This window comes from Pteronotus mesoamericanus, unplaced genomic scaffold, assembly GCF_021234165.1.
Source record: "Pteronotus mesoamericanus isolate MK-2021 breed Mesoamerican mustached bat unplaced genomic scaffold, CSHL_Meso_final contig_78, whole genome shotgun sequence".
NCBI lineage: Eukaryota > Metazoa > Chordata > Mammalia > Chiroptera > Mormoopidae > Pteronotus > Pteronotus mesoamericanus.
Window position 1 is genome coordinate 6,986,764 of NW_026555258.1, and position 21,440 is coordinate 7,008,203.

Below are 21,440 nucleotides of genomic sequence, written 5' to 3' on the forward strand. Positions count from 1 at the left end.
AAGAAAGTGGTGGAAGATTATAAAATCAAATTGTTTGGTTTTGATTCAAACTAGTCAAACCAGTTCAGAAAAAGACCATGAGATTTCTCCCCCCATTCTCACTCCCCTTCCGGGTCCTCATTGAGGGACAGAAGTGCCCCCCCCCCCCCCCCCGCCCAGCCCATCATCACTGACTGAAGTCTAAACCCGGAATGCTGTCCCAGTTTCCTTAAAAAGGGTGCAGCAGAGAGTTGAAAGGGCACAGAGTTCTCACCTTCTGCTTATTGCACTGAGAGGGGACATACTTAAAATCATTTACCAAATAATGAATGACTGTTACATCAAGTTCAAGCTTACCTCATGTCCTGCTGCTGACCTGCTAACTGATCCATTGACTGTGGGTAGATTCTAGCGCTGAGCACCCTCCGTGATGCCCGGACTCACGGAACTGACTGCCACCGCGGCGTGGTGGGGAGCCGGCCCCGAGTTGACTGAGGAAAGCGAAATAAACTGCACAGGTGTTACATGCTTCATCTGGGTAACGCCCCCTCGCCTCCCACCCCACTTCTGTTCCCAAACACAAACGAGCCACCTCATCTTTTCCCTTCTCCTGACGAGGAGCACAGTGCTTCTCCTCTTCACCCCAGAGGTCCCGTGCCTGCAGGAGCCATGTGAACAAAACCTGCTTCCCAGACAGGCTGATCTGCCGGCAAACAGGGGCGTCAGCAGGGTCCCCAGGAGGGGTGAACGTAGGGGTCACAGGCCACAGGAACTTTTTGCCCTTGCTCAGGATGGACAGGCCCCATCTCAAAAAAAAAAAAAAAAAAAAAAAAAAAGGAAAAAAAATTGGGGGGGGGGTGCTAGAAATGGTTCTGGACTTCTTTACATACACAGAACAGCTAAGCTAGTGGAGGCAATCTGTAGCCGGCTTCAAAATCAGCAGCAGGGAGGGGGACCCTCACAACAAACAGTGGGAACAGAAGGTTTGTGTGGGAAGATGGTTAAGTTTGGTCTAAAACAAGCAGTGTCTCTGGTAATGAGCTGTTGTTAGGAAATATGTGGGGCCCTCAGTGCCTGTAGCACTTTTAAAGGGCGCTGCTGCTGTTTCTTAAGGGTTTTCTTTGCAGGGGGTGGGAGTGATGGGAAGGTCAGGGCGAGGTGAGGCAGGGACCCACCTAAAGAGCATGGAGGGTTACAGAGCCGTAGAAAAGGCCACCGCCATGGGGTGCGGCCACAAAGCCCTGCATTCGGGTCCCACTCCCCTCCGGGCCGCCTCTGGGGGCGTGCCTGCCTTCCCTGAACCACAGCCGGTTCAGAGTGAAATGAGCGCACCTGGGGCATCGGCCAGCGTCCTGGCAGGAAGCAAATGGCTTCCTCGGCTGTGGTGGCGGAGGAGAGCTTCATAAAGGGACTGCTGACAAAGGGTGTGGGCAGGGTTAATGACCCCGGGAGGACACTGAGGCCTGGCAAAACAGGGAGTCAACCCTCAGCTCGAAAGGACAAGGGGAGGGAGTGGTTACCAAACCCTGCAGTTGCCTGACAGGAGCTGTCGCCCTAGGCAGAGGAGCCCAGCCACGTCAACTCACACCTGGCACAGGAAGAAGCCAGGGGAGTGATTTCCCAGCTTCTCTCCTCTCCAAGCTCCCCCCAGTGCGTCTGGTAGATCCTGACCAGACGCCAGAGCAAAGCAGCACAGGGAGGACCAGGGCCTAAAGGAGCAAACAGGGACTTTCCCCGCACAAGGAAATGCATGAGGGGGCTGGTGGCAATTTTAAATGAGATGACCCTCATAAGTGCCTGGCACGGCAAATGGGTGCTCACTACTTGTTTGATCCGACTGTCTATTTGGTATTTACTGTCAAAAGGCCGCAATATAATTTTTATTCGCAGGTGGCAAAAGCCAGAATGAAAACAAAGACATGTTTCATTTACCCAGAGTGAAAAAACTTTTACAAAGTTGACAGATAACATTTATTAAAACATGTCATACAAAAGGGCATGGTCTCTTCTATAAGAAGAAAATATTAAACAGTAACATTCAATTAAGTAAAACCATGCTGTACACTGAAGACAGCAATATATAAAGACAAAACTATTCAACTTTTGCAACACAGGCATAACATTTCACAAAATATCAATAAGATATGCACCTAGTGATAATCTGTTTATCATCAAATGGTTTTGTGATCTAAGAGTCACCTGACTTGCATAAATAAAGTAATTTTTCTGGAAGAAACATTGGGAACCTCATAAAAGGAAAGAAGGCAGCAGCAACTGACATTGTGACACAGGCTTCAAGCAAAACTAAAAAAAAAAAAAAAAAAAAAGTCACATTTGCAAAATGTGTTCCAGCATCTTCCCATAGAATACTATCAGTAGAGATCTAAAATAAGAAACATGTACCTTTAAATATATAAGTAGCAAAGAAAAAACTTGAACAAACAAACCCTGGTTTCACTGAACAAAATTAGTCACCCATGAAAGCAACCTAATTCACAAAATTAAGTGTGGCACAGACACGGGTTGAGGGACGAGGGTGGCGGGGAGGGTAACATGTTGCTTGGTTCCCAGCATTCCCAAATTGTCAGAGACCTTTTAAAAGTAACACCTGGATTTGGTGTGATGGCGTCCTCTCCAGCCTCGGCAACCAGGGAACTGTAGCCAATCCCCTGCCTCTGGGAAAGCACAGCTCTGCTGCTTCTGCTCTGCCTCGGCCCCACTGCCGTGGCAGCTTGGGGAGGTGCGAGCCTGCACACAAAGGGGCCGCTCAGGCGGCGGCCTTCCCAAACAGTTACAAGTCTGCTTAGGGTCAGCCTAGTTCAGCCAAAGCCCCCCAGAATGGAGGAGACCCTTCTGGGCAGACTCTTTGAAAGTTGTGGCCAGAAGAAGAGACGGGAAGAAGGTGAGGTCTAGAACTCAGAATCAACAGGCCGGGGCCCAGGAGCACCTCAGGGTGCCCTCAACACTTGAGGAAAGGCTGTTGCGGTCCTTCCTCAGACAGTGATGCCTACTTTACCAAGTGGATTATGTAATGTCTGTATCTAAAATTAAAGGCATTGTATAAGTTCTAATATTAAATAACATTGGTGGTGCCGTGAAGCCCTTTCCCACTGGAATTAGAGAAAAACCACAGTTAAGACTCAGAGTGGAGGACAAATTCCTTGGTGGTAGGCCACTGCCAGGATCCCTGAAAGACCATTTGAAAATGTCACCCACAACCATCCAAACTTTGGAAGGATAAAGATTTCCTAAAGCTGTATTGAGGCTAAGGAGACAGACTATCCACCCCAGGGTAGGTAGGAAAAAAAGGTAGTAATACAGTATGATCTCCTACTCTTAAAAAGCAGAGTTTATAAAAATTCACTTTTAACAATCCAAACTAAGGCAATCCCTTTCCCCCACGTCTCTGACCATGGCCAGCATTTCAGATGCCAACCATCTCACAAGGTCTGGCGGACCCAATTAGCACCCCTAATTTCTATGGAAACCCCAATTATCATAAAAACTTAAAACAGCACATGTGAAGAACTTAGACTTTAAACTCTACATTTAGTAGCTAATGTGCATATGAGGATTTCCACAAAAGGTACATCTGTCTTCACAGCTCATGAAGTAAGTTCCAGCACAACTGACTGCTTCCAAAACCACCGCCCAAGGGCTGCCGGCCACTCGGGGCTGAACAAGCGCTTCATCACCACTCGCCACAGGGGCGCTGGCTGGTATCAGCGTAGCTGAGGGACCACAGCTTTTCCAGAATGTTTTAATTTTACCTCTAGGACCCTTCTCAAATGTCCCAATGCTCATCTGAATATAATTTTTAATGGGAAACAGGATGTCACACCTAAACAGGCAGAAAATGGTTTGCTAATACCATGGAAGAGGGTAATCAGTTTTTGGCAGAACAAAATGGCTTCACTGCCTTAGTACTGAAATTAGGAGTAATAAAAAAATTTCTCCTCACACATAATGGCTAGGATCATATCTAAAACCCACTGGCTTCTATTATGAGAAAAAGAAAAGGAGCCATTGAGCTTGATTGTACAGTCACTCTGTCCGGTACACAGAGAAAGGACTGTTAATGGATAAAGTTTCAACACTAAGAGAAGAGGATATTAATGTGGCAAACAACCAAGAGGTAATATCTAGTTTCTAAGTTAAAAAGTCAATATATATATATTTATAATAAAGTTTTAAATACAAAGTGCTTTTTATATATCGAGAATGATACAGTGTTAGTGAATAAGATCCCTGTTTTATAATCTTGAGTACAAGAATTATCTGGTAAATAAGTACTTTCCCCTTTCCAGACAACATTCAACAAGTAAACACCCGGTGGTAGGAGCTTAAGGATCAGAGGCCATGGCCAGCAATGACTATCACATTAGAGCAAAAGCAAACTTTTGAAACAAAATTTCATCCCAAATCCAAGAAAAGTTATTTTTATTTTCAGGGGGAAAACGTTTCCACTCGGAAGTAATAGACCAACAGGTTTATGGAAAGGACCACACAGAGTAGCACCCTGTCCTACCCGGGTGAGAGCTGCAGGTGTATCATACAGCTTGGACGCATCCCGAACACGTGCTTGCTATGTGCCCTGAAACGTCTGACCAGTTGGCAGAAGAGGTCTCAGAATAGCTGCTTATCTTGTTGTTGTTGGTAGGTAGAGCTATGCGGACTTGTAAATTTATGCAGCTTTATCTATAATTTGGGAGCATGAATCTGTAGACTACTTTCTAAAATTAGGACTCCTCCTTTCCCTTTTAAAACACATTCCAGAGCTCCTGAAAGAACTGGCAGTATTAGCTCAGTGTGCCCCTCTAAGAGAATAAGTATCTCCCCTACCAATGTATTTCCAAGACTCCTCTTTTCTCGTCCTCCCCCCTCCATTGCAGCCTGCCACACAAAATTCCGCTATGCGGCAGCTCTCGCTCTGACCGTTGGAGTGTCACTGTAGCACTCTATTAACTCCTGAAGTTCACAGGGAATTCCTGGCCTGACTCTTGGCTCCTTCCCACTAACTGTGGTCACGGACTGACCTCTTTGGGAAGCACCATAATCTAAGATAGAGCAAAATGGCTACAGCAGCCGATGGTACCGTGGTCAGTCACAGCAGGCTAGACGTCTACTAGCCATAGAGCAGATCCCACTGTGTGGATGCTACAAATAAACAAAAAGGATTTGGGACAGCAAACCAATTAGAAATACCCGTCTTGAGCACCCTAGAGAATTATAATTAGATATAGTTGTTCAAACTAAATGTTAGTACTAAAATACAAAACTTTTGCCTTATCAAGAGTCTGAAACACATTGTGACAGTGGCATCTTACAGAAATTGAAGCTTGTACCATAAGTTGTTTCATACTTAGCCTGTCACCCTCTTAATATCTCCATAGTTTTAGTTAAAATACCCTTTTAGAAAGAATAAAACCAGACGGGAGCTCTGTTAATCAATTTTGCATCCTAGGAATCACATTATTTGTAGCTTTTACATAAGTAGCATTTCATTCAGTAAAGCAGCTACCAAAACAAATCCACATTACCTAAGTATCTATAGTAAGAGAAAAATAAAATTCCAACATGACCTTGTAATAATGAGTGATCAAAAACTGCTACCACCTGAAGTGGAACTGGTGGGCGGGCTAGATTCCAGTTCCAAGCGCAGGTATCTCTATCACCAAGTCCACCCACCTCCATAACGGGCCTGAAGGTGTACCTGGCCAGCTGGGAGGTGGGTTAACTTCCCCCGTTACCTACTCCAGGCCTGGACTGGAGCATACAAATTTGAGGAATTAGATTTTTTAATTGGCCTACTTAGAACTGGTCTTTCAGAAATATCTCCCATTTTTTTAAGCTTCGCTCATAATAGCAAGTAGCACACATCATCTGTGCCCAGATTTGCATAATTACCATCGTTTATTTTTGTGCCTGCCACTCAAGGGCCGGTTACTATTTTTAGTTAGCCTCAGTCGTATTCTGCTCAGCCTTTGCAGCTTCATAAGACTTGGTGCAAGAAGTCACATGCCTGTGGAAACTGTCCCTCCACATAAATCTCTTTGCACAGATATTACACTCATATGGCTTGATGCCTGTGTGAATTTTCATGTGGCCCACAAGATGATGCTTCATTTTGAATTTCTTACCACAGACACCACAGCCATAAGGCCGCAGACCGAGGTGCATGCTCATGTGTCGATCTCTCTGACTCTTGTGAGTGAAACTTTTCCCACACTGACAAGGATACAGCTTGTCAGTGGCTGAGAATCCTAAGTGGGAAGCTTCTTCTTTAATCCCTGTTACCATTTCAATGTTCTCACTGTAGCCTGCTGCTAGGGCAGCCTCCTGTCTGTGCCCAATTAGGTTTCCCTCCGACCTCTCTCCAGAAAACTCTTCCATGGAAGAGCCATAGAAATCCACCTGCTCATCATAATTGCTTTCATCAGCCTGTTCATCAAACTCTGCTTCCACTTTCTTTTCCACGATGTGGAAGTCTTCCTCCACCCCTGAAGGCTGGACCGAGTGCTCTGTCTGCATGGTGTTGATGGACTCGGTGACCTGGTGCTCGTCATAGGGTGCGTGCACATCCATGCCCTCACACGCCTGCTCGAAGCGCTCGGGCTTCACATGGATCCAGCGCTTGTGCGCCATTATGCTGGGCTTGCTGTACAGAGGCCGGGTGTAGTGGAACTCGGCACTGTCGCTGGCCCCCTCCTCCCCGTCCTGGCTTGCCATTTCAGTGCTCAGCCGGTCATGCTCTGTGGATGAGTTGCTGGGAAGGTATTCATGCTCAGTGAGCTGAGATGACAGCTCGTCTTTGGTGCTCTCCTCTTCATTCTCTCCATCCCTCAGTTCTTGGGATTTGGGGAAATCGGCATGGCTCCCAGAGCCCAACTCAAAGCTCTCTACCAGGCCATTATAACTGCTGCTGCTTGGAGACTGGTGGTCACTGCTATGGTTTAGCTTTTGACAAAGGACTGTAGGGTTTCCCTCTAAAACCTCAGTGCATTTGTCTACCACATGCCACATCTGGAGGAAGCTCGCTGCTGTTAAGTAACTGACAATTTCTGCAGCGGGCATTACGAGACGTCCCGTATAACTAGACAGGAGAATGTTCTCAAAAACTCTTGGGTTCATCACATCAGGCAAAACAATCCTCCTGCTGTTTTTCAGGAGCACCTGATCACAAAAGTAGGGCGAACTGGCAGCAAGGACAGCTTTGTGTGCCCGGAAAATGTGGCCTTGCACAACAATGGAGACATCACATAATTGTCCTTGCTGGCGCTGCTGGTTCAGTTTCTGCAGAATGGTGCTGGAAAAATCAGGAAATTCTACTCGAAAAGAGTTTGTTCCAGGCTCCATTTCATCACAAATCTTGTTCAGTGCTACAAAAGAAAGAAAAGTTAGTACCGATGCTAGCCCAAAGAGCAACTTACTGATTACTAAGATAACTAGAGCAGGTTCCACAGTTCCATGTCCCCTCGCCTGTGGATACTGGTGGGTGGAGCCTTCATTCCCCAGAGCAAGGCTTGCAGGCATGAGTGGGTGCCACCAGCAGGAACCACATGCCACTCTTCATGGTATTAACTCTTGATTTGTGAGAGAATACAATCCACAGACATTAGATTTGCAACCTATACAAATCCCATAAATAAAATAAACTGTTTTTAGCCAAAACAAGCATGGTACGCATCAAAATGATAGAATTTTTAAGAAGCTTCAGATTCAACCCACATTTCCGAGCAGGAGTGAGGATGGAATCGGTGCGGAAGGAAGAGCGTGTGCAAAGGCTCGGCGGGAATGAGCTCCGCCTCGGCAGGCTCCCAGAGGAGCCCCTGGGCTGGGGTCGGCTGAGGGACGACGGGCAGGGGCTGCAGCGGCCAGGCTGGGAAAACAGCGCCTGCGCTCCCTCAGCGCCCGGGTGCGCAGGCTAAGGCCCCACGCTGTGAATTTCTGTAGCTCCTTTCAGAATTTCAGCCCTTCAGGAGCTTCCTGATCCTGTGAAATAAATGAAATGGCAAGGCAAGGTATTCCCTTTACCTGCTGGTCTTCAAATTGTTAAAAAAGTTACAGACCAAAGATGACATTACAGCAAAGGATAAGGGATTACCTGTGTTGTTATGTAAATATATTTTGCTGGGTAAGTCAAGCATTAGAGTTGATTTCTAATAGCAATGAAGATGAACTTCGATGGAGATCCTGAGCATGGCCCATAATTCCACAGTAAATTAAAACAAACCAGAAAACCCAGCAGATTTAGCAGTGCTGTTTGTCATCTAGTGCTTATCTCTATCTAAATATTGCTAAATACCAGGTATGAGATAAAAGCATAAGATAAAAGAACCAGACAACCCAAACAAAGATTACAAGTCCTCTTTGAGAGACAGGGAGAGATGCCAAGAGAAGATACGAATGTTCCTGGAGGAATTACTATATACCAGAGACTGTACACCTTTTTTCACTTAATCTTTACAATGACTCGGCAAATACAGGTATAGATATTCTTAAGTTCAGTTAACTTCAAGCAACTTTGCCAAAGTTAAAATAATAGCTATTATTTTTTATTAAGATGGGGCTTGAATCTAGGTTTCTATGACTCCAAAGCCTATGTCGTTTTTCCTGTTTCATCATTCTGCCTCCTCTAAGAAGGTGTCAAAAGACCAAATTAGTCATTAATAGTTTTAAGAGGTGAGACAGTGTTTTTAGAATGAAGTATTAGTTTATGGTTTCTCTGCTAATACTTCATCATAATTTAAAACAAAAATAGACCAGGAAACAAACTATTTAGATATCTGTATTTTCAAAAAGGAATGACAACTATATAAACATATAGACTAGAGGTATGTAAATTTTAAGAACTACATCTGGATAAACAGACTCCCTGCTAGATCTCAGCACTACAGGATTTTGTTTTTAGCTATCTGAAAAAAAGGAGAGGGACTAATACACACATGTAAAAAAACTTACAGAAAGCTGTAAAAAAAAAAAAATCCACTATTTAGTCCTAGTCACCCCCATCCATCTCTGTGCATGTATCACGTACGTCCTTTAAAAAACCCTACCCAAATGGGTTCATTAACTACATTTTATTCTTTACTTAGCTTTTGTCACTTAATTTATCTTCTGGCAGATCTTCTGTCACGCTACAGACTGAATGTTTCTCACAAAATTCATGCTGAAACCTATTCTCCCAATGTGATGGTATTTGGAGATGGAGCCTGTGAGAGGTTTTGAGGTCATGAGGGCAGGGTTCTCATGAATGGGATTAGTGCCCTAATAAAAGAGACACCACAGAATTCCTTGTGAGGACAGGGAATTCTATATATGAACCAGGAAGTGGCGCCCTCACCAGACAATCTTCTGGCCCCCCAACCTTGGACTTCCAGCCTCCAGAACTCTGAGGAATAAAATTTCTGTTTATAAGCCACCCAGTCCGTGATATTTTGTTACAGTATCCCAAATGGACTAACACACCAAATTAGCACAAAAAGAGCTAACTCATTCTGTCCAAATGACTATATTAGTTTCCTGCTATATGGATGTATCATAGTTTAAGCAGTCCTCTTCTTACAGAATTTTAATTGTCCAGGTTTTTGAAATCATGAGCAATGCTAGAAGGGACGTCTGTGCATCACCATTTTGGAACTATCTATAGATTAATCTCTACCAGTGGAATTGTGTCAAAGGGCTGTGCATTTGACATTCTGATATATATTACCAAAGTACTTTCCAGAAAGGCTGCAGTGAGTCCCACTCCTGCCAACAGTAATGACAGTGTCTACTCCTGCACAGTCTTACCAACATTAGGATGTTATCAAATAAGAAACACCACAAAAGTAAATAATCCATGATTCACTGTTGTTTTGACCAATATTTCTTTCTTTTTTCTTAAATTCTCACCTGAAGACATTTTTTCATTGCTCTTAGATAGCGAGGAAGGGAGAAACATCAATGCAAGACAGAAGCATCCACTGGCTGCCCCCAGTACTCGGCCAGACTAGGAATTGAACGTGCCCAGACCGGGAATCGAACCTTGCGGCAACGGGATGACACTCCAACCCAACTGAGCCACACGGGCCAGGGCTGACCACCATTTCTTTAATTATGAATAAGATACTCTTTACTCATGTTTATGGGGCATTTGCTTTTCCTACAAATTATCAGTCATATCCTTTGCTCAAATAAATTGGGCAATTCATCTTATTGATTTGTAGTTTTTTGGTAATTTGGGAAATTAACTTGGAAATTTATGTAACCTAGCCGGTGTTTTATGGCTCCAGAGCTCTGTGTTAGATATAAAAAGGCATTCCCGACTCCAAGGTTGATTTTTAACAAGTAAAAAGAATCATTTAGGTTTTTTTCTGGCACTTTTTTTTAAAGCACCTAAACCTTTAATACACAAAAAGTTTACTTTGGCATAAAGAGTAAGACTGAGATCCAGCCCTTCCCCCACCGAAATGGCTAGCCTGCTTTTCCAAAGCCATTACTGAATATCCATCTTTTCTTCAAGATTTCAAGTATGTGCTGTAGAATTTTAAATGGCCGAGAATAGACTTTTAAAAACAGTTCTACAAAAATAAACGCCGTAAGTAATGCTACAGAAAATAGTGGAGCAGGAAGCTCTAGAGGTCAGTCCCTCCACAAAAAGGAATAAGCTGTTAAAATGATCAGCATCAACTATTTCGGAACTCTGAAATCTGATCAGACACTTACTGCACCGAGGCAATGCCTCATGAAGGGAGAGGCTGCTGAAACTTGCTAAGGAAGCAGTGTACCCAAACCAGCTACCATCCCCATTCCTCAGCCCTGCCACAGCCTGGGGGACGTTGGCCCACATTCCTACAGCGGCTGGTTGATGCCAGGGTGAACAATAACGACCATGTCCTCTAAAAATCAGGGGGGTTTTGCATCTTAGCCAGTTGGGCAGACTCACATAGCTTTGTTTCTCCCCTTACATTGCAGTGGCTTCCCCAGAAGCATTTATCATAACATTTAAAAAAAACAAACATACGTTCCCCCCTTTTTTCCTGGGTCGAAGCATTCAGGGAAATCTCTGTCAAGTCACAGGCTGATCACATACATAAAGCAACAGAAACTTCAGTGACTACGTGCAACAAGAAATACTAGATGCTGAAAAATAGTTTGGAAAATCAACATACAAACAGGCAACTGCAGCCCTCAACAAGGAAAAGAGGAAATCTCCTAGGAGGGGAAAAGTCTTATTTCAAGAGTTACCACATTAGAATATTCAAAATGTCCAGTTCTCAACCAAAATGAGGAAGTATACAAAGAAAAAGGAAAATAACAGTGCATTCACAGGAAAAAAATAATTAGAAACTATCCCTGAGGAATTCCAGACATTGGAATCACCAAAGATGTTAAATGTACTGTCTTGTATACATTCAAATGACTAAAAACAAAACAAAAACCAAAAAGCAAAACAAAACAAAACCCCATGTGACAAAGAACTAAAGGAAAGCAGGAGCACAATGTCAATGAAGAGTTAGAAATTATAAAAAGGAACCGAATACACATTCTGGAGCTAAAAAGTGTAATAGATGTGTTTTAGGCTGAATTGGATTCCCTACCCCCTCATTCACACGTTGAAGCCTTATAACTCCCAGTACCCCAGAATGTGACTGTATCAGGATGTAAGGACTTTAAAAAGGTAATTAAGTTAAAACAGGGCCATTACGGTGGACCCTCATCCAATCTGACTGGCTTTTTTGTAAGAAATGAAATTTGGACATACAGAGAGACCTCAGGGGTGTGCACAAAGTGAAAACAGTGAAAAAGTGGCCATCTGCAAGCTAAGAAGTGCTCAGGAGAAACCAAATCTTCCAACACCACCATCTCAGATTCTTAGCCTCTAGAATTGTGAAAATAAAAATTCTGTTATTTAAGTCACCTAGTCTGTGATGTTTTGTTACAGTAGACCTAGGAAACAAATATAACTTGAAATTAAAAATTCACAAAAGGAGTTCAATGGCAGATATAAGCAGGCAGAAGTAAAAAAAATCAGAAAATTCAAAAGTAAAGCAAGTAACCTTATCTAGCCTGAAGAGTAGAAAGAAGAATGAAGAAAAATGAACACAGTCTGTGATACCTGTGGGACACCATCAAATGTACCAATACCAACATACACACCATGGGAGTCTCAGAAGAAAAAAGGGTAGAAAAGGTATTAAAAGAAACAATGATCGAAAACTCCCCAAATTTAAGAGACACATCTACACATCTGAGAAGCTCAACAAACTCCAAGCAGGATAAAGTTAAAGAGATCCACATGAGACATATTGTAAGTCAAATAGTAGAAAGCCAAAGATAAGAGATAATCTTGAAAGCACAAGAAACGACTCACTGCATAAAAGGGCTTCTCTATAGGAGTAACAGCTAATTTCTCATCAGAAGCCATGGAGGCCAGGTGGCAGTGGTAAGACATACTAGAATGTGCTAGAAGAAAAAAAATCTTGTCAACCAATAATTCTATATCTGGCAAACTATCCTTTCAAGAATGAAGGAGAAATTAAGACATTTCCAGATAAACAAAACTAAAGGATGTTGTTACCAAGAGAACTCCTTGACCTCCTCTACAAGAAACGATAAAGGAAAGGTCCTTCAGAATGAGATAAAAGAACACCAGACAGTAATTCAAAGCCATATAAAGAAATAAAGAGTACTGAAAAAGGTCACAACATAGGTAAATATAGAAACCAAAATTATATTTTTGATTTATACCTTCTCTTTTTTTTATGATTTAAAAGGCAAATGACTAAAACAATATCTGTAAATATATGTTAATAGGCACAGCTCTCAGTACATGAAACACAGGGTTTACTCTAGTATTATTTCTTAACTATTGTATTGTTTTCCATACCAACAACTGTAAACCTATCTTTGCCCACCCCTGTATTATCATCAGACAAAACAGATTTTAGGTCACAAGAACTAAGATGGACTGATATATACATTATATACTGATAAAAGGTTCAATCTATTAAGAAGATAAAACAATTATGAATACATATATACACCTAACAAGAGAAATATAATGAAGCAAAAATGGACAGAAATGAAGACAGAATCAGACAGATCTACAATAACAGATGGGGATTTTGACACCTTGCTTTCAGTAATGAATAGAACAACCAGACAGAAGATCTATAAATAAACAGTGGTATTGAACAGTATTATAAATCAATTATACCTACAAGGCATATATAGAACACAAACAAAAAGAAATGAAGTTCTGATACACGCTACAACATGGATGAACATTGAAAATACTATACTAAAAACCATGCTAAACGTTAACTTAGAAAAGCTAGACACGAAAGTACAAATGTTGTATTATTATACTTTGTGAAACACCTAAAACAGGCAAACTCATAAAGACAGAAAGCACATTAGAGATTACCATAGACTCAGGAGAGTCATTGCTTAGTGGGTAGAGTTTCTGTTTGGGGTGAGGAAAAATTTTGGAAACAGACAGTGCTGTTGGTTGCATAACTGTAATTAATGCCACTGAACTGTGCACTTGAAAATGGTTGAAACAGAAAATTGAATGATACATATATTTTTTTTACCACACATTTAAAAAACTGGAAAAAAGTCATAACAGTATTTTTAACCTTGTCAATTGCAATTTAATAAGTATCTGATCTCGGCCTGTAATTTTGGGTGAGTGTGGCATTTCTACACATTTCCTGATCTTAGTAACATGCAAAGCCTGAACTTCTAAAGGTTTTTCTTCTATATAAGTAATATTTATATAAGTAGTATTTTCAAAGTTACAAGCAGTTGTGATCTCTATTAATAGTATAGCTGCTGTTTCAATTGAAAAGACTTTAACTCACTAAAAACAACAACATAAAATACTACACACAAGGTATTGTGAGGAATTTCTAAGATAATCAAGGTATCTCACTGTTCAGACTTTAAAATCTGGTAGAGGAGATAAAAAAAACATAAAACGCTGTTATTCAAGGCAAAGCCTGATTTAAAAAAAAAAAAAAGCACCACCGGAGAACTACAGACTCAGGAGGAATTCAAAGGAGGGAACCCAGTATACTCTACAGTTACACATCTTGTCACTATAAATGTTGGTGTCACCAGGTTAAGAGGAAGACTTGAGGGCAACCTATAATTCTTCCCATTTACCATATCCTAACCAAAGTAATCTAAGAAATATAGAAACATTGATCTGAGTCCTATGGACTAGGGGTCCAAGATATCTACATGCCACAAGCCCTAATTAAGACGGGGCCAGACTGCAGGGAGACGCTGCCCCTGCGACCCCCCCGCTGTGCCAGGCAATCCTGGTACAGCAGCAGCAGCTGTGTCAAAGGACTGCCAATACCGGCTCGTTTGGAAGGTCTGTAAGTGAAAAGTGAGGGTGGACTTGGGACAGGTCCTACAGGTTGGCAGCATTCAGAGGTGGCTGTGCTCGGATACCAAAGGCTGCCTCAGCAGAGATTTATTTAAAAAAAAAAAAAAAAAAGGACTTGGTATGAGAGGATGGAGCTCAGGAGTGGCCCAGGAAGGAGGCAAAGGCAGCCAATAATTTGCCAGCTGGGTCAAAATGACTCAGGCCAGCCCCTGGGAACACCATTTCACCAACGTGGAAGAAAGCGGACAGAGCCTCAGCCCTCCTGGTAGCACCTGAGACCCAGACTCTGGCCCCAGCCATTCTGCTGCAGCTAAGCCCGGTGTCAACGTGGTTCAGGCTGGCCATCGGGAAAAGCACCGAGTGCTGATTCTAATAGCACGCAGGCACACGGTGAAGGACCAGAGCCAATCCACTCAAAAGGAGAACATTAAAGATCTCCGCAGGATGTTTCCCTCTAAAAAATTAATTAAAACAATATCAACATGGTTTTATTCTTTAAGTAAAGGGGATCTGTAAATAGATTCTACAAAAACAAAAAAGAAGAAAGCAGTAAGGAATAAACAAAGAGTACAGTTTAGATAGCATTTTAAACTGTAGTTTTCCACCAGCTTATGAAAACATGGTCTCTATGAATGAAGTACAAAGAAGGTGAGACAAAAATAGCCAAATGATATAAAAAAGAACTGACTAAATTAAAGAAAAGATATAAAGAAACTAATAGAGCAGAAATTTAAACGAGCAATAAGAAGCAGAATTTCAACTACAGAAAATGGAATCAGTGATGTGGAAGGCTCTTTGGGGAACTTCTATCAGAATTCAGGAGGAGGATAAAAATATGAAAACAGCAAGAGGGAAGATAATAGAACAGGAAAATAGAGACTAGAGATCAAAAGCACCACAACATATGGCTAATTAGTGTCCTTGAGAGAAAGAAGAAAATGACTGGAGTAGTAGGAATAATCAAATAAAATATTTAATAGAAGAGAACTTCCCTGAGTGGAAAACCTTAAGTATTCAGAAGAGTCTTACAGTGGGGACAAATTAGCCCCAGGCAAAATGCAGTCCTGGTCTCGCTAAATAAAGCTTAAAAACAGGCCTCAAAACGACCAAAGAATTTCCACATAACTTGTGTTCCAGAACAAAGTGTGAGAATATTTACGTCACAGAAAAATAACCGAACAAGGTAAAAGGCATATCTGGCCTCCATTAAAAAAATCACCATCATGCAATAAAACAGGAAAATGGACCCATAATGAGAAAAATAGAATCGATCAATAGAAACAGACCTAGAATGACAGAGTTATACAACTAGTGGATCATATGTTCAAGAAAATAGAGAAAAATTAAGCATCTTAGGTAAATGGGGGAAAAAAAGACCCAAATCAAAATTCTATAGGTTAAAACCAAACAAATACTGGATGGTAGTAACAACAGACTTAACAATGTAGGAGAAAAGAAGAGTGAACTTGAAAGCATAGTAATAGAAACAACTTAAAATAAAACACAGAGAGGAAAAATAGAGAGACTACGCGGATGAGAGTATCAGTGAACTGTGAAACGTCAAGGTGCCTAACTAGGGTCCCTGAAGTAGGCCATAGGGACTGAAAGGTACAGTAATTTGCATGCTTACTGTAGAGAGCGCATTTAAACATAGTAACTATTACTTTAGTAAATCTAAAGACTGGAACAAATGTACAAAAATACCAACACACCATGCTTACCTACCAAAATTCTGAGTCAAATGCTTTACAGTTTACAAAGAAGACTATGTAACTTAGGTCGCACAAAAGCCAGTCTCATTGTACTCATTTGAAAGATGAGTAAACTGAAGCTCAGGAAGGTTAGAACACCTGCCCAAGGTCACTTATCTAGGAAGTGGTAAGTTAGGAATCAAATAGTAAGTGTAATTCCATATCTAATATTTTCCCAAGTTAAAAAAAAAAGAGTCATTAGCAGAAACATTTCTCTAAAGTTAAATGCTCTATCAGGACAACGTATGGCAGTGATTGGCCTTTCAGTATCTCCTCCTCAGAAGTAAACGAAACTTCTAGCCTAAGGCAATTAAATACAACTACATTTTTACTGAAAAAGAAACTGTCTTAGTAGGTAATTTTAAAAATTGTACTTTTAGCAAGTTTATAGCTTGCCTAATGCAAAGTTGTATTGATCATCAAAAAGCAGTATGAATGAAAGAAAAAGAAACCCATTTCTCAGTTTTACTTCCAATTAAAATCACATTGGCTTCTGAAAGGAAAAATCATGTTGAAAACGTAACGGAGATGCTGGTGCTGTTCACTGTGTTCACATGTCTTGCCAATGAATACTGGACACGTACATGAGCAGCAGGGAAAGTGAATCAAGATGGGCATTTTTGGTTATACTAATGTCTATTCTGCACCTTCTTAGCTTCTGCCTTTGTTGTTTTTAAATAAACTTTTCATTTTGGAATAATTTTAGCTTTACAGAAAAGTTGTAAAGAATGAGGCGAATTCCCATACACCCCTTATCCAATTTCCTTTAACATTAACATCTTGAATTACCGTGACACATTTGTCAAATACAGAAAACCAACATTGGTTAACGCCTATGTGATTCTGCAGAATTAAAATATCCTTTGGAAAATGTTTTCAGTTTCCAGACCATGGTCAATCAGCACCCCTACATTTTCTCAGATTGGAACACTTCAGCCAAAGAACTTAGTAAAACCTATTTTAGGCCTTCTAAAAAACGCTATCTAAAAAAGCTATCTAAAAAAGATAGCTTTATCTGCTTTATGAAGTTTGACTCATAGCTCCCTTAAATTTTAAGCCACAGGTGAATGTTTTAAAATTTCAGGGCAAATATTCCATTGTGGTAAACAATTTGAGATTAAAAAACAAAAAGGTATTATGCACCCTTCTGTTTACTGTAGCATTATTTACAACAGCCAAGGTATGAAGCAACCTAGAGTCCATTAACAGATGAATAGATAAAGATGAGGTATATGTACACAATGGAATATTACTCAGAAATAAAGAAGAAAGAAATCTTGCCATTGTGACAACATGGATGCAACCAGAGGGTATTATGTTGAGTGAAATAAGTCAGACAAATACTGTAAGATTTCACTTATATGTGGAATCTAAAAGAAAAAAAAATGAACAAACAAAACAAGAACAGATTTGTAGAAACAAAATAACCTGACAGCTGCCAGAGGGGAGAGGGGTTGGGGTGGAGAGCAGGTGAAAGAGGGAAGGGGAATAAGATGTACAAGCGTCCAGTTAAAATGAATCAGCCATGAAGATGCAGTATACAGCGCAGAGAATATAGTCAAAATATTTTAATACCTTTGTACAGTGACAGATGGTCATTAGACTTAGTTGGTGATCACATCATAAGGTCTACAAATGTCAAATCATTAAGTTGAACCTTATATAATATTGTGTGTCAACTATACCTCAATAAATTTTTTTTAAAAAAGAAGGTATTGTTCTAGCCACTAACCCCGCACTGATCAGTCATCCTGCCATTACACTACAATGAAGCCAAGGAAATGTTCTTAACTGCACCCTCTCATACTCATTAGCATTCAGAAGCGGCTCAAATCAAGAAAGCAGGAGGCAGAAAGGCACTCGTTTCATGAACATTATTAACTACAAAAAAAGGGAAAGTTTTTTCCTCAACACGTTACAAATAAGACAAAAATCTTTCTATACTCATGGTAGATACAAATAAGATAAAAAGAAATGGTTCATAAAAATGATATAGAATATATCATTTTCATTTTTAAACTTCTTAAATCAGGATGTGGTGGCCAAGTGGAACTTTAATACCTGTCACTGCTGGAGACAATGACAGAGCCTTCCTGAGAGCCTCACCAATGTGTCTGGTGGCACAAAGGGTGACACAGTGGCAAAGCATGGACACAGCTCTGAACTGAAAAGTATTCAAAAAGAGAAGGAATGTTAACATGTGTAATGAACACTTTAACCATATTTTACTTATTTTTTATATATATGCATTAGAGTATCACTTAACATGCCTAAATTAAGTCTAAAAATGTTCCCAATAAGAATTTTTAAAAGCCTAAATGGTAAGAAAGAATATGTCATAGCTTAATTAGCCATGTTTTCACTTCCTTTGGTGGTACATAAGATAGTCGATGGTATCAATGATTCAACATGGTAGTAATTCAGTTGCTACATCTTAAGAAGAATGTTTGATAAACTACAGGCAAACTATTAGCTTAAATAAGAAAGCAAAAAATAAAGGCCTCCCCCACCAGAAGACACATAAGAAATAATACATAATTTTGCATTATTATAATAAAGGAAACATTTTTCCAACCCTATGAGTTTTATTCACGAGAAAAGCAAAATCTTCCTCAAATTTCCTACTTATGCAGCAGACTCCTGCATTGAATCGAAGGGGCAGGGAGGGAAGAGAGCCAGGGCAGGGACCTGCTATGATAAGGAGGAAACCTGAGGAAGATGCTAACTGAATTCTTTTAACTCCTGAAGCCCTTGGCTGTGAAGAGAGCAGGTATCAATTTAGGAACACTATTCCTAAAAGCGAGAATGAATTTCTAAAATCACATTTTCAAAGGACTGGTTAGTTCCAGGTGTCTCCAATGGGGGGGGGGGGAGAGAGAGAGAGATAAAACATACTTAATATAAAACTGACCATTTTAACCACTTTAAAGTGCACAGTTTGCAGAATTTAATACATTCACCATGTTGTGCAACCATCACCACCATCCATCTCCAGAATGTATCATCCCAAACTAAAACTCTGTATCCAATTAAACGATAGCTCTCCTCCATTCCCTCCTCCCCCAATCCCTGGTAAACTACATTCTACTTTTCTTCTCCATGAATTTGCCTATTATTAGATATCTCATATAAGTAGACTCCTACAATATTTGTTCTTTTGGTGTCTGCCTTATTTTTCCACTTCATAAAACAGAGAGCGAACCCCAAATTATCAGGTTTCTCATCATTTAACTGGACCTACTGACAATCTCTGAACTAAGCATACAGCTCTCCCAGAAACGCTGCCACTGTCCTTGGAAACTCAAGGGCAGAGGGTCTTAGACTGACCCTTCCTTAGACTGCAGACAGGCCTGGTTAAGCAGCTGTCGAGAGCCCTGGAGGCCCTCCTGGGGTAAGTGGATGGAGCAAAGGGAAGTAGAGACTGTGCAGGCCCGAAAAGCCCTGGGTAAGAAAAGGCAAGGATCCCTCACGTTACTTGGGCTCTGAGTTGGCTCCTGTCTGCAGGCTAAGAACTCCTGAACCCTGACACTTGGCGGGGGCAGACACCTGTCCGAGTTGAGGGCAGACTACAGTCTAGTCACTGAGAATGCCACCAGCGCAGGAAGCTTCAAGGGGTCATGAGTCACCTTCCGTGGCTCAGAGGTCTGGGCAGGCCTGCCCGCCCCGCCCAAACAAACCCAGTTAGGAGAGGCAACAACAGGAGAGAGCGGCACAACTGGCCGAGTCCGAGAAACACCGGTGGTCAAAGCGCTGGACTAACAGATAGGCTATGAATGAGAATAAGGACTAAGAGGGAAACACAGGGTCAAGAGACCCAAAAGCAAGGTTGAGACAGAAATAAAGAAAAGATTCAAATACTCAGAGGGGGGGCTCGAGAGAGACAAAATAGAGAGAAATACAAAGTTGACAGAGACAAAAAGGGCAGGTGACAACAGGTGACAGAGACAGCAACAGAAGTGAAACACGGAGGTAAACAGGGAGGTATGCGAGAGGTGCCGGCGCAGCCTTTCTCCCGGCTTGGGCTCGAACCCGAGGCTGCCTTGCCGCGCCCACCTGGCGGTCGCGAAAGGCCAGCGGACAGAGTGGGGCTGGATCTCTAAGCGCGCTGGTCTGCCGAGATCCGCCGCCGCAGGGTGACCTTGGACGAGACGCTACCTCAGGGGCCTTGGTGTCGCGGAACGCGCGCTGGGCTGGCTGGAGACCGCAGAAGTAGGACCCGGCGCACCGGGACTCTAGCCACCCGCGCACGGTTTAAGCATCCGGGTCGGCGGAACAGGCCTGGCGGCGCCGGCGACGCGCCCGCCGGGACCTGCAGGTAAACCTTTAAATCTCTCCGGCTTCCCTCCCAGCCCCCTCGCTGCCCGTCCTCTCGACCCCGCCGTACCTGCCAAGGGCTGGCGCTCACATAGCCGGCCCAGGACACTTTCCGCGGCCGGAACCAGGCCCGTTCAAGCTGTCGCCTCCGCGACCGCCTCAGCCAGTACCTCCCGCCCCCGGAAACGCTTCGCGGTGCCGCCCCCTGAAACCGACAGTGCTTCCGAGGATGCGTCAGAGAGAAAAAGCGTTGTGCGCATGCGTGAGTCTTGTCCCGCGAGCACCCCTCCACCACCGCAACCCGAGGTATCCAGCGCCTGCGCGGTATAGCCTGGAGTAGGTCAATCAGCTTTAGGGGTTTAGAGACCACTGTCTTTATAAACTTTGACCTACCTCACTCAGCAGGCCTGGCAGAGACTGTCAAATCCGTTTCTGCCTTCAGAGCACCCTGGGCACGTGGTAGATGCTTAGTAAATGTTCAGTTAAAGGACAGACACCCTCTTTGTGGTAGGTGTTGTGTTGGGTCCCCTAGGAAAAAACTCATTTTGTTCAGGTACTTGAGGAGATCCTTTGACCTCAGGGGAGGTGGACCTTCACCCCAGCTGGAGGGAATGACTCACTTAGTCCAGATTATTCATGGTAATCTCAGTCTCATTAGCCCAGTAGTTGGGTAGCTGGACTAGGCTTAGTCATGTGACCAGTCTCTGGCCCTTAACGCTTAGGTTCTTGAGTGAAGTTTTGTTTTGTTTCATTTTGTTTTTTTCAAATCCACTAGGACTTCTAGTTGAGTATACTCCTTAAGTGCTTTGCCACTTTTATTTTCTTCCTGTCTCTAAGGAGACCTGAAGGTTAGAGGTTCAGTCACCATCAAGTGCTTATGACATGACAAGAAAATGCTAAGGCTGGCAAGGCAGAAAGTTTGAGAGATCCTAGGTCTCATGTGACATTATGTTACAGTCCCAGGTTTGAACTGTTTAACCCTGCATGTTTTTGTTGTATGAGCCTAATAACTT

General features: G+C 42.3%; 1 protein-coding gene across 1 annotated transcript; it reads right to left on the reverse strand.

Moving 5' to 3' along the window:
• Positions 1–1,824: 1,824 nt before the first annotated feature.
• Positions 1,825–20,611, reverse strand: ZBTB43 (zinc finger and BTB domain containing 43). Its single transcript, XM_054584364.1, has 2 exons — positions 20,498–20,611; positions 1,825–7,358 (listed from the first exon to the last, which is right to left on the reverse strand). The coding sequence occupies exon 2, from the start codon at positions 7,333–7,335 to the stop codon at positions 5,932–5,934; it is 1,404 nt and encodes a 467-aa protein (XP_054440339.1). The 5' UTR covers positions 7,336–7,358; positions 20,498–20,611; the 3' UTR covers positions 1,825–5,931.
• Between the last annotated feature and the right edge of the window lie 829 nt (positions 20,612–21,440).

Coding starts and splice junctions, on each gene's coding strand:
- ZBTB43 (XM_054584364.1), bottom strand. CDS start 7,335: ATGGAGCCTGGAACAAACTCTTTTCGAGTAGAATTTCCTGATTTTTCC.